General features: G+C 38.6%; 1 protein-coding gene across 8 annotated transcripts in view; it reads right to left on the bottom strand.

Moving 5' to 3' along the window:
- Window positions 1-16,407, bottom strand: part of ATWHY2 (WHIRLY 2) — a 27,218-nt gene extending 10,811 nt beyond the window's left edge. For 5 of the 8 annotated variants that reach the window (XM_088851196.1, XM_011622699.3, XM_088851193.1 and 2 more), the window contains exons 1-5: window positions 16,285-16,407; window positions 3,384-3,502; window positions 3,143-3,237; window positions 2,588-2,680; window positions 1,836-1,930 (exon numbers count right to left, since the gene is read on the bottom strand). In XM_088851196.1, the coding sequence (XP_088707322.1) occupies window positions 1,836-1,930; window positions 2,588-2,680; window positions 3,143-3,237; window positions 3,384-3,502; window positions 16,285-16,316 (434 nt within the window). In that variant the 5' untranslated portion in view covers window positions 16,317-16,407. The remainder of the gene's footprint in view (window positions 1-1,835; window positions 1,931-2,587; window positions 2,681-3,142; window positions 3,238-3,383; window positions 3,503-16,284) is intronic. The other 3 variants (XM_088851197.1, XM_011622700.3, XM_088851195.1) reach the window with 1 other exon arrangement.
- Window positions 16,408-17,507: the final 1,100 nt, after the last annotated feature.

The raw sequence follows: 17,507 nt of genomic DNA on the forward strand, positions 1-17,507 counted from the left end.
ACCTTAGCTTGATTGAAAAAAAACTCCAATGCCTATCCCAGAATATGTATGGGCCTGTTTGGATGACAATTGATTTTTCCTGGAATAGACTATCTTATCTGAAATAAATATACACTAATACTAGCCAATATTATTTTGTTAGTTGTTTAGTACTTACCTTGTATTGCATATAATATTATTTAAATGTAGATTTGCCGATAAGTTTATTGCAAATAACTTTATAATGGCACTTCAAACAACATATAACTCATTACCAAAATTGATTTAATTGAAGCAATGAATTATTAGTGGTAATGACAACATCAAACATGCCCTATATCTTTGGCTACCCCACATACATGTCAACTAAATTGTTACAAAATAAAAATAGCAAGCCCCCACACCTCCCTTCAATACAACGTTATTCTCAAAGTTGTAATAATCAGGATGTTGCAATAACTGGGATTGAGATTCATCCAAAAAGAAAGATAATTAGGATCGAGTTTTTGTTTTTGAAGCTACTCAAAGATGCCTTATTTTTTAATAAGTTATTTTGAAGATCCTTGTGAGTTGTAGACTAGTAGTTTAGTACCATAACACCATAACATAAAGACTTGTTGAACTTGTACACTTGGAAAGACTTGAAATATAGAACATGATTGTGTCAATGCCTCCCAAGGGAGAGTAGCACATTATGGCAGAGATCTGTGAGATTTCTGACAGCCACAATGTGCCCCCTAGTAGAGATGGCAATGGACCCGGACCCGACCCTTACCAGCCGGGTATACCCGACACAGGTCCGGGTATGGGTCCAAGTTTTGGACCCGCGGGTAGGGTCCGGGTCCAATCAAGGTTACCAAGATAGTCCAGGCACTGGTCCTGCTATACCCTACCTCTGTGCCTGCTATACCCTACCCGGCAGGTACCTGGACCCAACTTTTTAGTTGCCCAAAGGCCAAAGCCCCAACCCTACAATTGTTTCAATACTTTTCGTCTTCCCCTGGTTCCCCAAACGGCCAAACCCCATCGCCATCCCCCCTCTCTCAGTTTCTTGGAGACATAGCTCTCTCTAGATCTCGAATGTCTCTCTCTCTCTCTCTCTCTCTCTCTCTCTCTCTCTAATTGCCCACCCCTCAAAAATCAGTTCTCTATTGTTCACCATTGTAGGCTACAAAGAAGGAAGCTCATAGTGATGGTGGCAATGGACCCGACCAGACCCGGGACCCGAATACATTCGAGTTTGGGTCTGGCTGGACCCGACTCATTGCCACCGCTATCTCCTGGTCATATGCCGCGTAATCCAATGAGATAGTCAATTTATTGGCAAATGAGGGAAGTGGAATGTTCAGCGTTGTTTATTTCCATAAAAAGAAATTTGGGGTATTTGAAATGCGATTTTCGCTTCTCATAATTTCTCTGCAGGACTAACATACTTGTTTCTTTACATATTTGAGATGCCATGTTCGCTCCTCACAGTTCCTCCACTGGACTGTTGTACTTCTTTCTTTACATACATAATATGAAATTTAAAACTCTGAAAATAGTGCATATCAAGTAGATATATGAACACTTGAAAAAGTAAAAAATGAACAATCCAAATAATGTCTTACAAGATGCACCATTTTAGGACTTGAAATCTATTTTTTTCACCCCCACATCCATACATCTCAAAGTCAATATTATCAATTGGAAGGTTTTCCAGTGTTGGAACAATATTTTTTGAAGGATTTTTTAGGCCCGCCTTACTTCTACATTATAAGTCGACACCATCTGTGAACCTTTTCCAAATATATATAAAATTACCAAATACCTTATATACATTACAAGTTGGTCATAGATATGAAATGAGAGAATACCTTTTCTTCAAGGAAGGATCGTGGAAGAATTCACAGGAGTCAGTAGGACCCAAGCTTATCACAGACCCAACCTCTGTAGCAGATAAAGCAAAAATCTACAAAAAGAGAAAAATAGCAAATACACATATATAATCTTTCTTTTGGGCTTAACGAGCCATAAGTCAATAACAGTTTGTTGAATCCAACAAACAATACAAGATGGAAAAAGGAACACAACATTGTGCGGCATAAAAGGACTAATGGGACAATAAATTTCAACAATATTCTTCAATGAAAAGATTTTTGCCCCCAGTTATGGAAATTACGGTAGAACCCATCCAAGTCAACATATGGCAAAAAAGGACTAATGGGACAATAAATTTCAACAATATTCAACAATAAATAGATTTTTGCCCCCAGTTATGGAAAAAGGTCGCACCCATCCAAGTCAACATATGACAACATATGACAAAAAAGTACTTCCCACTAAATGAAACTAAAAAGAACATCATCCTTCCAAAAGGTGGCAAAGCCATTCTTAAATAGAAAATCAGATAATTTCATCATTGGACTTGAACTTACTATTACTTTCGCGTTTCTCCAACATCTAGTGTAGTCTTGCAAAACTTTGAAAGACAGTGACATGTTATGTAGAAGTAATTCAAAAAGAAAGTATTCTTCAGGCAAACAAGATTGGTTACAATAAAGGCACAAGTGCATATAGTGAGTGAAGTTGATTAAAATTAATTAACTTTTGATCAATCAGGAGCCACCTGTCTCTTTTGCCAGTCATATTTACGTACACCAATCGCCGGAAAGAATGTCAAGAGCACACAGCCCCGCCTTTCGATTCGCATAGAATCAGGCTGTTCATTGCAAAGATTAAAAAATGAGAAGAATAGAGACAGAATGACAGATAATATCTCAGTAACATTTCAAGTTACTAAATAGAATATATACAGAGAATTTTATCAGAAAACAAAAAAGTCAGGATCTAGGTGCGGGCGTAAGGTGCCTGCAACACTCGCAAAAATCGCACAGAATATCATGAATATTGGAATCTAAAGAAGGTCCCTGCAGAAGTACTTAAACTGATTAAATAAAAAAATCATTTGGCATTTAAATAATGAGAGAAACAATATTATTTTGTAAGATCTCTTAGAGGAAATTGGGTAATTGAGCTAACCTAAAAAAAGATTTGACACGATTGAGGAATGAATTGGAAATTCCAAGATTCTTGAGCAGTAGCATAATTTACTGTTTTGCTGTTTTCCTAAAAAACTCATCATCAGCATGAAATATAATGAGACTTCAAAATTAGAGCATACATTTAGCTTACTGAATTTGGGTCCAATAGGATCCATTTTTAATGCAGCTTTTCCCTTGAAAATGCAATAGGGCACAGAAAGTTTGCACAAGGAACCTGTAGAATTACAAAGGGGCTCAACCATGTAAACTAGTAAACTATAGAAACAAAATAAAATATCTTAATATCCTACAAACCCATATTGTCTTATCCATGATAGATTTGCCAATGGAAAACGAGGAAACACCTAACTGTAGACATACCATTGATCCCTAGATCCCCACTAACTGTCGAAATTCCAACCCGTGATGTTCGATGGTACAGGCAAGGAATATCCGTACAAACAGCCTTTGCTGGTAATTGTTTAAAAGTCAGGGCTCTTCTGTTAAACAGTCACTGACATAAGTTACACGATAACAAAATATCCAGTGTGGCTCTATAGAAAGTAGGGAAAAGATATTGCAATTACTTTAAAATAATAATAAGAAGAAATGTACCACAACTCAGTGCAACATGGTAAGATGGTCCATTGGGGTCATTACCCTCCAATGGAGCGACCGTGATAAGGGTAAATAGGAATTTGCAAATGGGTCGTTGTCATGGTCTAGTGGTTCTCTTTCTCCATCTTCTTCCATAGGTTCATAGTCCACAACTCAATGGAACATGAAGGGATGGGGCGGGATACACAAATGGGTTATTTTTCATGGCCTAGTGGGTCCCTCGCTCCATCTCCATCCATCAATTCATCAGGCAGTGATGAGCCCAATAAACTGACTGAACCATCACCCATTGGATCATAGCTTAATCATTGGGAAATATATATAACCCCATGGGTAATGCTATATGGTACTCGAAAGGACCACCTATGGTTCATTCCTGATGATGGACAATAGAGACTATGAATGTCCAGTGGGCCCCAGTGGGGTTAGTCTCCACTATCCATCATCAAGAATGGACAGTGAATAACCTTTGGAATACGACATGCAATGTTCCATTTGAATAGTATACTATTCCTCAATATTGGACATTATGTGCATCAGTTATTTGCTGTATTGAATAACTGTAACAATACAATGGTTGTTTAACTATTACGCACTTTTATGTACAGCTTTTCTCAACATAAATCAAGTAAATTTGTCATCCATATCGCTCTTCATGCAAGGTCTACCAAGATTTACTATTCAGTAATCACTATTCACCATATTGTAAGTCTCATGAACAGTTTCTTATTCTGATCTCTTCATCTGATGATTTCTTATTCAGATTCAAAATAAAACTTGGAAAACATATGAGCATGAACTTTAGAAAATAACCAGAAAGAGCACTGTATGACACATTGAGACAAGAATCCACAAATTATATAATCTACTTGACTAAACATGAAATTACACTTCACTCCATACTCGTGGACTTTTCTGCTATATACATCATTTGTCATCATGTACATATTAAGTTCAAAATAGAAAAACATTTTACCAGTGATCTAGAAACTAATTGCAATAAGCAAGGGAATTGCATATCAAAAATTGTCTACAGCACGTCCAAGGAGGTACGAAACTGTCTTTCACCAAAAAGCTGCAGAATAGATATAATTCAGAGAATAACATATTGGAATCTTTGGCAACTGACAAATAAAAGAAGGATTAAAACTTGAATATGCAGTGTGAATTTGTTCCTCTTATATTTTTAGTGAGATAATTTAGGACAACCATCCCGTTATTTATTCATGAGTACTATCGATACCCAGCAGAACATTATAGTAATCATTATAGGTGCATGGGAGTGTTTTGTTTTCTTTTGTCTTGATAAGTGATCTCATTGGCTTAGAAGTATTAGTAGGCTACATAATAGGACTGAGATACAAAAATGCATAAGAGCAGGACATATACATATCCATGATCCTTCTCCAAATCCAAAATCTTAATAACCACATTTGCATAATAAAGGATGAGATTCAATATTCAAAATGAAAAAAGAGCCCCAAGCATACAGTTGTTCCCTGGTAAACTTAAGCAGCCAGGAAGCCAAAACAACCAATTTCCCTAATGACACGAACAAAATGAAATGCACCTAAAATACACAAACTCTAGAATTTACTCAAGCTTCTACAGTTGCCTCCATGGAGACAAAAAGCCCGGATAATGCACTGAATCACATTTAGGAAGCCTGCTCAATGGTCTTAAGGAATATCTTGAGCATTGTTAAATTACTCAGTTCCGTTGGGAACTTGGCCCCTACCAAAACCAAGTTAACTTGGACCAAGTTAACTTGGACTAGTCTGAATGGACTTGCCTTAGTCCACAAAAGAACTCAAGAAATTTCATATCGTCATCATCATCCAGGCCTTGTCCCAATTATTTGGGGTCGGCTACATGAATCTTGTTCCTCCATTCTTCTCTAGCAAGAGTCATACCCTCAGTAAAACCAAAAGTCACGATATATTTTCTCACTACTTCTATCCATGTCCTTTTGGGCCTTCCCCTTGCCCTTTTAGGGCCTTCCACTTGAACCACATAGCACCTCCTAACCAGTGTTGTATTAGGTCTACGCTTCACATGGCCACCCCACCTAAGTCTACTTTCCCCCATCCTATAGCCATAGTGAAGCCACACCTAAGTTCCCTCGTATCTACCCATTCCAAATTCTATCATTTCTTGTCTTGCCACTCATCTATCTCAACATCCTCATCTCAGCTATGTTCATCCTTCTTGACTGCCCAACATTTTGTCTCATGCAGCATCCCCGGTCTTACAACCATCCTAAAGAACTTCACTTTTAATTTCAATGGTATGCAGCGATCACATAAAACTCTAGATGCACATCTCCACTACGCCACCCAGCTCTAATTTTATGTGTGACATCTTGCTTAATCTCTTCATTCTCGTGGATTATCGACCCTACATACCATAAACAATCTCTTTTAGGTATTTCTTGGTCATCAATCTTAACTACTTCCTCATTTTTACTCCTATTATTACTAAACTTGCAATCCATATATTTAATCTTAGTACAGCTAATTTTAAAACCTTTAGATTCTAGAGCATCTCTCCAACATTTGAACTTTGCGATGATGTCGCCTCTAGTCTCATCAATCAAAACTATGCCATCCACAAACAACATACACCAAGGTACCTCATCTTGTAGGTGTCTAGTTAACTAGTCCATAACCAAAACAAAGAGATATGCGACCCCTGATGTGCACCTATCATTGAGAACTTACTTGTCTAAGTTGTCTCTCCACTAGTTATCCGTACACTAGTTAACGGTCCCTTAGACATGTTTATCAGTATGTTAATATAGCCTATGTAGACTCCTTTCTTTTCCAACACCCACCAAATTAAATATCTAGAAACCCTATTGTATCATCATCATCGGAGCCTTTTTTCCAACTATTTGGAGTTGACTACACGAATCCCAGACCGTAATTCTACTCTATCAAGGGTCATGCCCTCAATGAGGCCATAATTCCCTATATCTTTTCTCACTACTTTCAACCCCATACAATAGTACCTTATTGTATACTTTCTCTAAATCAATAAAGACCATGTGGAGGTCTTTTCCATTTACCCTAAACTTCTCAATCAATTGCCTACGTAAAAAAATGGCTTCGATACTTGACCTCCTTGGCATAAAACCAAACTAATTTTCTGATACACTCGTTTCACGTCTTAGCCGTTGCTCAACCACTCTCTCCAATAACTTCATAGTGTGGCTCATAAGTTTAATCCCTCGATAGTTCGTACAATTATGTATGTCTTTTTTATTCTTGTAAATAGGTATCACAATACTCTTTCTCCATTTGTCTGGCATTTTATTTGTTCTCAACACCTTGTTGAACAGCTTGGTAAGCCAACATATGCCAAACCTTTATTGGGATATCATTTGGTCCCGATAAAGCCTTTATCGGGCTATCATCTGGTCCTAAAGCCTTTCCTATCTTCATATTTCTCAAAGCTTCTTTCACTTTAGATATCTTATTCTTGCGCATGTAACTATGATCTTACCTCCCATTTATGTCAAAGGTTCCTCCATAACGTTTTGTTCCCATAGTATTCGTTATTTAACAATTTTTTAAAATAAATTCTCTACATTTCGTTGACCTCGTCGTCTTTCACCAGGATCCTCCGATCCTCACTCTTAATGCATGCAATATGATCTAGATCCCCACACTTCCTATCTCTTATTTTTACTAGTTTGAAGACATCTTTTTTACCTTCTCTTGTCCCCCAATTTATTGTATAGATTATCATATACTTTTTCTTTTTTGACAATGGTGACTTTAGATTATCATATACTTTAAGTTTAGCCTTAGTATTTACTTAAGAGTTTTTCTTAACATTTTTACATTCTTCTACGCTTTGATCATTTCTTTTACATTGACAAGCTTTATAACATGATGGTCTTTCGCTAATAGCTTCTGAACCTACTCACTCTACCACCAGGTTTCTTTGTTGAAATTTCTTGGCTAGAGAAATTCCACATAAATTTGGGAAACATAAGAAAATAAATAATAATTAAAAGAAATAATATACGCGAGGAAAAATTATAATAATAAAAAATTCATGCAAAACATGGAATATATTGGTAAACAGCCCATTGATTTTTCATTAAAAGAGTTTGGAAGACAGTACAATGCATGTAGTTTACAGTGTCTCCTAAACACAAATTCATCCAACAGATAACACTCCAATACAAAGAAATATAAGAATCTCATTCTAGTACCAATAGTAGTGTCATGAAGGTACATGGGAATCTTGTGTCTCACTATCATGAAGGGGTCCCCCCATCATGGAGGGGGTCCTTCCCACCGAATATCTGCGAGATAAAGGAGCAATGCCTACCCCAGTAATCCCTCCATGCCAGGCTGGCACCTCAGAGTGAGAAAAAATGATCCACAAGCCAATTCACCAAGACTAGCCCAACCCTCATGCTCATCGCCACTTTGGTTGTCCCCCTCTACCTGGGCTGTCCCGCTCACCATCTGACTCTGCTGCCCAGCATCCTAACTATGTCAATGGCTCAATCGATGGCTATATCACTGGCTATGTCGTTCACCACCTAGGATATGCCGTTCAGCGCCTTGGCATTATCTCTGACTTTATTATAGGCCGCCACCTCTGGTGTCCCCCTAAATGGAGCTCCCACCATTTTACTCCTCAACTCCCTCTACTTGTGGCTCGTACATATCCTCCTAATTAGTCTCATCCACTTCTAAGTTGTCTAGCTTACTTGATTCTTCAAAGATCGACCATCAATTTTCAAGCAATCAGAAATTTTCAAAATCAAGAAAAGACTTGCCTAATTTCTTCAATCTACAAAACCCATGAAATCTAGTGTTTTTTCTCGAATCTAAGGCTTCTAATTATGTTGATCTAGTGAAAATCTTGCTTAGATAAATTTTCATTAAAAGTAGGGGTTTTGGGGCTTCTACAAGTGAGAAAAAATGAAAAGGGGGAACAGATTTCCAGCCCCCTCCTATGTTCTATTCAGTGTACAGTCCTCAAGTGAGTATTGTAACAACGCTCCTGAGTACTATAAAACTCAGATGAGTTTGCTCAATTTCTGTAGTACTTGAGCAAGTTTGTACAGCACTTACTCGAGTTTTGTACAAGTACCCAATTCCCTCAATTGTCTACATTATACTAGCCTCAACAGGGTGTCACGGCCGAGTAACTCAGTTGAGTCTAGGTCAACTCAGCCAAGTTCTCAAACACAGATCTTAAGCCCCCCAAAGCACCTTTAGACTTAACCTCCACAAACTCATTGATGTACTAGGTTTTTTTTAATCATTTTATTTTAGTATTTTTTACATTTTTAGGTTTAATTTGTATTGGGTTTTTAATCTTCTTTAGAAGTGTTTAGGTTTTTTTCTTGGCTGTAGAGATTTAAGGGGCAAAATTGGAAGATTTAATATTAATGGAGATTTCTTGGGGAGCAAGTTAGGTTTTAGGTTTTTTTCTTTTATAAATATGTAAATGTTAGATGAGGAAAAAAAAAAGGTGAATTGAGTAAAGAAAGAGGTTTCTTTGATCTTCTGAAAAGATCTCTGACATAAACACCTCTAAAGAAGATTAAAAACCCACTATAACTTAAACCTAAAAATCTAGAAAATACTAAAATAAAATAATTAAAAAAAAACCTATTACATCAATCATGGACACCATCTCCCAACTCAACCCATATATGTGCAGCTGATCTTTACTTCAAATCACATTGAGGCTCCTAATCAACCAACCCCAAGTGCCAGTTGAAGTCCCATCAAACTTTTCAGACCCCCAATAGGAGGCCCTTCTATGTAACCCTCATCAAACTGGTACCTTGATGGATCGCTAGAGGCTTCCATGTCTTGAGTGGATATATCAGTTTGACTCCTTATAATTCACTTATTGCACATTCCCGATAAATCTCTCCCCCACCACATCCTTCACTATTGCACTGCCAAATTTTTACCTTGATAGTGACAATTTCATTGATTATGAGAGTATAAATCAAGTTGCAACTTGAAGGATGTAATAACAAAAACATCTACACCAAAAAAGAAAGAAAAGAGAAGGGGGAGATATGGAAGAACAAGTTAGAAAAACAAGAGGGTAGTAGCAGGGACAGCAAAGATGAGTGCATGGATCATGTTCATACTTCATAGGTATGGGTTCCTTGTGTAAGCATAAGGAATTGCATCACATTCCCTCTTTCATCAACTCATCTGCCCTCCCATTAGCCTCTTTGTAAAGTGTTAACATGATGATGGGTAACTCAAGGACCTCCACTGTGATGCCTGCCAGGTATTGAGGATAAGGTAACTCTCTCAATGCTCATCGAACATTACGGGAATTACTCTCAAATGTGAGAGACGCTAAAAATGATCCTTCGTGGAGTCTCAGCTATGTCAAGTAGCCAAATGCCTCCGCAGTGGAGTCAAGAACCCCAAACAGACTTCAAAAGGGTTTACATGTGACCTCAGTCAAATCCATAAACACGCATTCAACACCTGCAGGGCCAAGTTCCCAAGGAACTACCGTTAATATTGAGTTTGATGGTCTCAGCCACAAAGAGCAACCAATGTCGCCTAGGTCTATGTGAATGCTCTAAAGAGAAGGTGATGGCACCCCAATCGGTAATAAAATCTTGTGAGCTGAAACACATAAATGCCAACAAACCCAACTCCCACCATTTTATTGCCATTATAACATCTATGTTATGATCCCCCCAAATCCCCCAAAATATTGATAAAAAAGATTAGCCCCTCCTTTTTTGAGGTAATATTTGACTGTAATTAAGTATTCCATATAATTTGAGAATGCTACCCTCAGGTGGGGAGCTCTTTACAAAAGAAAACAAATAGGAATTTGCATTATACCTTACAAAAATTCTAGTCTATCACTTTCCAAAAAACAGCAGCCAGTAGAGTGGTTCTTGTCCAAAAACTAGGCACAAAAGCAAGAGAGGTTGAAGGAACTGCTGAGAAGGAAAACACAGAAGGGAGATCGAGTGTGTCGAGCAAGGTGGGAGAGAAGGGGGAGAGAGGGAGGATAAAATTGGAAGAGAAATGGGAAGGGCGCAGAGAGAGTCTGAGGGGGAGGTAAAGAGGAGAAGATAGTCACCGTTAATCAACAGCTTAACTACATGGAATGAGTTTGGAAAGACAATACCCCAAAAACCAAATAACCTACCAGCAAGAATTGGTCGCCAACTAGCTGTGAGAGAGAAAAACACGGGTAACAAGAGCAAGCAGAGTAGGAAGTGAAGAGGAAATAGAGGAAGAGAAGAGAAAGAAAAGCAGGAAGGGGGAAAGAATAAATAGATGATGGAAAAGAAAGGAGAGTCAAATGTGGTAAGATGGGGCTAAGGAAAGAGGTGCGGGGAGAGAGGATATGAAACACTATGGTAGGGAGACCAATCAATCTTCCGGGCATCTTCGATACATGGTTAACAGTAATGGAATCTTCAGCCTCCTTCATGCAGCTTTCTTCTTTAAAAAATGAACTGAGTTGTGTCATAACTTGTGTTGAAGAGCCAAAAATATAGCCCCAACTTAGGGCAGGAATTACACACAATGTGGAAATATGAAGAGTAGGAGGACATGAAAGCATCCATGAGATAATAAGGAGACCTAGGAAGCCACGCATATTGCGGAATTTGGGGATCCCCATTTTGAAGATAGTTGCTCGTAAGGATCTAGTCTTGCATTACCTGCACCCAAATGACCTTAAACTTTTTAGAGGGGAATGCACACAAGACCCTTCAGATTAGAACTCCTCTGGCTGCAAAAGCAGCCTTACACTCTCTCATCCAAATTTGGTGGAACTCTAATTCTTCACTCGTCTCGGGTAGAGCTGGTTACATTCTTCAGACTAAAATCCAACTCCTCAAAGCCTCTCTCCAGTCTTGGAGTAGGTCAATCCCTAGCAACTTCTCCCAACAAAAATCCTCGCTGCTGGACACGATTCAAACACTTGACGTCTCGAGGAGTCTAGACCACTAGACGCCTCAGAGCTTGATCTCAGAAACAAGACAAAACTGGAATACCTTTCCACTCTCAAAAAAGAAGAGATATACTAGTTCCAGAGATCTAAAGTCAAGTGGTTAAAAGCGAGAGACCTTAACACCGCCTTTTTTCATTGGATAGCCCATTATCGAAGGAGAGACAACTCTATCTCGATGATCAAAAACAACAATGTCTTCCCTCGACTTTTTGAGCCTCACTGATTATAGAGCCACATGGTTAGAGCGACCATTCACAGAAGTAGAGATTCAGCAAGCTATCGATGCTCTAGCCAAAGATAAAGCCCCTGGCCCCGATGGTTTCCCGATAGCACCCTTTAAAGCCTTCTGGGATATTCTTCGTCCTGATTTCAAAAAACTTCTTTGAGGAATTCTTTCTTCGAGGAAAACTTCATAAAGCAATAAATGCCACATTCCTAGCCCTAGTTCCCAAAGTGGAAGGGGCTGAGAAGATCAAGGACTTCCGTCCAATCAGCCTTTTGAACTCAACCTACAAAATACTTGCCAAAGTCCTAGCGTCAAGGCTTCAACAAGTCCTCCCCTCCATCATTTCTTCATCCCAAACTACATTCATCAAAGACAGATAGATCCTTGACGGAGCTTTAGTGGCTCATGAGTGCATCCATACAAGATACCTGGACAAAAGCCTGGTCTCATAATCAAAATAGATTGGGAAAAAGCTTATGACCACGTCGATTGGTGAATCCTAGAGGAGACTATGGCCAGAATGGGCTTCCGAAACCTTTGGAGGATGTGGATGAGAGGGTGCTACTCACAGCCTCACTTCTCAATCCTAATAAATGGAACCCGAAAAGGTTTCTTCTCATCCTCTATGGGACCCCCTCTCCCCCTTCCTGTTTGCTATTGTTGCGGAAGTTTTCAGTCGTTCTATCTCTTGAGTGTTCCAGGCAGGACTACTCTCCGGCTTCAGGAGCAGTAGACACGGCCCAACAGTGTCCCATCTGCAATATGCAAATGACACTTTGGTGTTCTTAGACGCTTCTTCAAGTGAAGTGGATACCCTAAATCTCTTCCTCAAATGCTTCCAAGCAGCAACAAGTTTCAAATTCAACATGGAAAAATCAAAAATGATGAGAGTAGCAATTTCACATGCAGAGATAAGAACGCTTATTCCAAACTGGGAATGTAAAGTCGTGTTTCGGACTCCCTCTTGGACTAGGCAAACCCAAAAAATAACAATGGTCCCAAGTCTTAGATAGGGTTCACAGACGCTTAGCAGGTTGGAAAGGTAGTCTCCTCTCTATGGCAGGGAGGTCGACCCTAATTAAAGCCACCTTATCAAACTCCCCAGTCTATCTCATGTGCCTATTTTATATGCCTGCTCAAGTGGCTAATCGCTTGGACCATCTCATGCGAAATTTCTTATAGTCAGGGCAAGCAGAGAAGACAAAAATCCATCTGGTTGCATGGGATAACATATGTCTTCCAAAAAACCAGGGAGGTCTAGGAATCAAGGTACTCATAAAACATAACCTCGCTCTCTTAGGCAAGTGGTGGTGGCGGCGTCTAGCAACCCGGCCTGACTCTCTTTGGGCTCAAGTCCTAAGGAACAAGTACAGGATACCTGAAGGAGTTTCGGTGCCAGAGAAGAACCAGAGACATAACGTCTCAAGAGCATGGAAATCCCTCTCTTCGGCCTTGTCTCGCTTCAAAAATACATTAGATTTCACCCTAGAGAAGGTTCCCGTGTGAGATTCTGGTCAGACTTATGGAAAGGTACATCACCTCTGCGGGAAGTGTTCCCAGCTCTCTACTCGCTGGCCATAAACAAAGAATCAACAGTGGCTGAGGAATTGGTCTTATCAGGAGAAGAAAAGTCTAGAATCCATCTTTTCGGAGGAACCTAATTACCTAACAGAAGAGGAGATCAACCATTTTCAATTGCTCATAACAGGCCTTCACTCTCTCTTTATTCCTAACCAAGGGAGAGACGCTATGGTTTGGACACCCACTCACGTTCTCGGTTGCCTCCTTCTATAAAATCCTTTCTCAGCCTCCCACCTTTCCAGGCAACCCCACCTCGGTGGTATCGAAAGTGTGGTCTACCATCGCCCCACCTAAGGTCCAAACTTTCAACTGGCTAGCCTGCTCCCACAGAGCCCTCACAACGGTCCACCTCCAAAAGAGAGGGATTCCTATCCCCAATAGATGCGCATTATGCCAATATGAGAAGGCGTCAAATCCCCACTTATTCATACATTGTGACTTCTCCTTTGAATTTTGGGGCAAAGTATTGCAACTCTTTGGCATCGAATGGGTCACTCCCCCTACTGTCAAAGCGCTCATCTCTTATGATCTACATTCTCAATGGCCGAAGGCTGGCAAAGTCTTTGGAAGGCTACCTTAGTGGCAACCTTCATTTGGGTGGAAAGAAACAACATAATCTTCCAAGGTTCAAAACTACAAGTTTCAACACTCCTGCACAAGGCAATTTCCATGGTTACTTTCTGGGCCTCGAACCACAAAGTCTACTCGGGTATACCAAGGAGTTTGTTCTTTCCCAATGGAAAATATCCTCCATCACCACCCAGGACAGCCACAAACATCCAGCATTTGGCAAACACCACCAGAAGGAATCATTAAGTTAAATTTCGATGGTTGTTCCTTCGGGAATCTTGGCCTGGCTAGGGCTGGGGGGGATCTTTAGAGACCACCAAGGCAACGTACTGCTTACATTCTCAAAGTATCTTGGCTTCAAGGATGCACGAAATGCAAAAGCCTTGGCCCTTCTACAAGGCCTGAACAAGTTCAACCGCTCTTGGGGCTTACACCTCATCATAGAAGGAGATTCAAAAAATGTTCTCTCATGGGCTGGTAGGACTACCTCTCCGCCATGGTGCCTAACCACTATCTTTGATGAAATTGACCATATTTCCAGGGATATGGACGTTTCTTGGAGGACGTCCAAAGACTTCGCAGATCGCTTGGCGAAAGAAGGAGCTAGTATGCAAGTACAGGATCAAGCCGGGGTCAACTCCTTTTTTGCACAAGACCTTGGCACAGCTCTTCAACATAGCGTATTAGTTGGCAATTTTGTATATGATACGCTGACTGTTTTTTACCGATCCACACCTAGCGGGTGAACTCGGACTTACCAAGTCTTTGTACACAACAATTTCAGTAATACAATGTTAACTTTATCTCAAAAAAAACCTCCTAAAACCTATTCTATTTTTTTGTGCCACGTAACCAGAACTCCTCGTGGACTCTTACCTAATATATTGATGACCCAAAATACAAAACTAGTGACCTAGACATTTACACCATGTTAGGCCCCCCAACCCCTTACCCACCAAATCCCCTCAAAAATTCCCTTCCTCCTCCACAAAGTGTCATTGCCACTTCCTTTTCGACACCTTTAATAAACCACTTAAGTATTGTTATTACCTATCTTTGCTTTGGCATGCACATTTCCTCTCATTCAAGAACATACATGGGAAGAAACATATGCCAAAAACTGCCACAGTCACTTCCCTACACTGCATTAGTAACATCTTTAAGCCTTCCACCAACCATGTGGACGGCAGAAAGCCTAGTTGAGTCTCAAACTTGAGCACCAAGTTGGCTTACGTAACTTAAGGCTCAAATAGAATAATAATTCAAAAATAAAAGTGGACTTATGTAAATTATCCCTTCTCTTAAACAAAGGATGATAATTAAACACTAGATGGGATATTCTACCACTATAGGATCTCCCAATTTTCCTTAGTTTTCTCTTGTTTCTCGTTAACCAGAGGTTATTACTTGCCAAAAGGAAAAAAAAAAAAAAAAGGCCTGGACACTGCAACTGATTTGGCTTCTAATAATGTGTGTTTTACTTCAATAACACAAAACAAGTTCATCTAATCAACATGGATGCAATCCTTGTCAAACTAATTTTTACTGTATAATATTTTTAGCTTTCTCTTGTTTCTCGATAACCAGAGGTTATTACTTGCCAAAAGGAAAAAAAAAAAAAAAAAGGCCTGGACACTGCAACTGATTTGGCTTCTAATAATGTGTGTTTTACTTCAATAACACAAAACAAGTTCATCTAATCAACATGGATGCAATCCTTGTCAAACTAATATCTACTGTATAATATTTTTAAATGATAATGTTTTATCTTAATTTTTAGATGAAGAAATTGAGCTAAAAATAACCAAAAAAAAAAAGAACATTTAAAGAAAAATGAACCATACAAATTATTAAAAAAAACTACGCTGAAGTAATAAAATGGAATAAATAATTACCATTATACAATAAAATACCCCAATAAAACTCAAATAACAACAGCAGCAGCAAGAACAGCAACAATAACAATAACAATAATTATGATTATAATAATAGTAATAGTATTATTATTAACAACTATGGATATGAGATTAATGAATTGAACCCGAAAACTCTGCCATCCATCTCTCTCTCCATATATAGAGAAACAGAGGGACTAAAAGAGACATACATAAAGTCAGAAAAGATAGAGAAATAGAGCATCTGTAGAGAAAGAGAGAAGAAATACTGAAACAGGCATATATACAAAGAGGGAGGTGTAATAGGCATTGCAGTCCATACACCTCCATTAAATTTCCATTTAAACTACCTAATAAGATCAACAAGAAAGAGAGAGCTAGAGATAGCTAATATAGAAGCAATAATCACCTGATTGCAGAAAAATGTGAGAATTTCATCATCTTGTGGGCTGGCTTCTGGACTGAAACAGAGAGAACCAGTTGTTGCTATCTACCAAACTGAAAATGGATACTAATTTACTTTAACATTAATAAAATGAAACAAAAATATAAAACCCTAGAAATGCTAAGAAGCACGGGGCGAAGAGGGAACAGGGCTTTTGGCGCTGGATTTAAAAGGCCGCTATTTAGAAATGAAAAAGTTTTTATAAGGTGACAACCTTATACTGTATAAATAAAATACACGTCAAAAACCATTGGAGAATGTCGTTTCGTCACTAGAAAATTCCCCAATTTATCATCTTGACCTCTATGTATATGGATATGAAAGAAAAAAATGAATGAAGTCTTAAAAATAGTATATCTTGTACCACATTATCCAAACTATCTATTTTAAAGATTTTCAAGTGTTCATATATCTCCTAGATTTGTACCATTTTTTTACCTTTCAATTTCATGGTAGAGGTGAAAAATAGACTATTAGGACATGATGAAAGTTTCGGCACCAAAAATACTTCTTATAACGCGATTTTGGGGTGCACCTTACCATGATTGTTTAAGGTTGACACCTTATACAAACCTCACCCATTTAGAAAAAGGATAAGTTTATATAGAGCCGAGACTCTAAGCAATCAAATTAGAGCCTACCTCAAAACTTTCAATAGAAGAGGTTGTTTTGATGCCCAAATTTATCATCTCGACATCAAGGTGCATGGATATTAGAAAAAAATCGATTTCAAGTTTTGGAAATAGTGTATTTGTAACTCATTTTTTGGACCATCAATTTTCAAGATTTTCAAGTTTTCATATATCTGTCAATCTACACTAGCTTTAAAGCACTTTGTAAATAAAGATAAAAAATATATTTTAAAGCTATCACAAAGATTTTCAGAATTGAAATCATATTCCTCGACACTATCGACAGTATTTGAAAGTAGGCTCTAATTTGATTGTTTAGAGCCTAGGCTCTATACAAACCGCACCCTTTAGAAAAGGGAAATATTTAAATAGAGCCCAGGCTCTAAACAATCCAATTAGATCCTAACTGAAAAATTCCACTAGAAAATGTTGTTTTGATACTCGAATATTCTCAAATTGATCTATCAAGATGCATGGACATGACAAAAAATTGGATTTCAAGTTTTGGAAATTGTGTATTTTGTAATACATTTTTTGACCGTCAATTTTTAAGGT

Source organism: Amborella trichopoda, chromosome 11 (genome assembly GCF_054954075.1).
Source record: "Amborella trichopoda isolate Santa Cruz 75 chromosome 11, AtrichopodaSantaCruz75HAP2 v2.0, whole genome shotgun sequence".
In the NCBI taxonomy this organism is placed as follows: domain Eukaryota; kingdom Viridiplantae; phylum Streptophyta; class Magnoliopsida; order Amborellales; family Amborellaceae; genus Amborella; species Amborella trichopoda.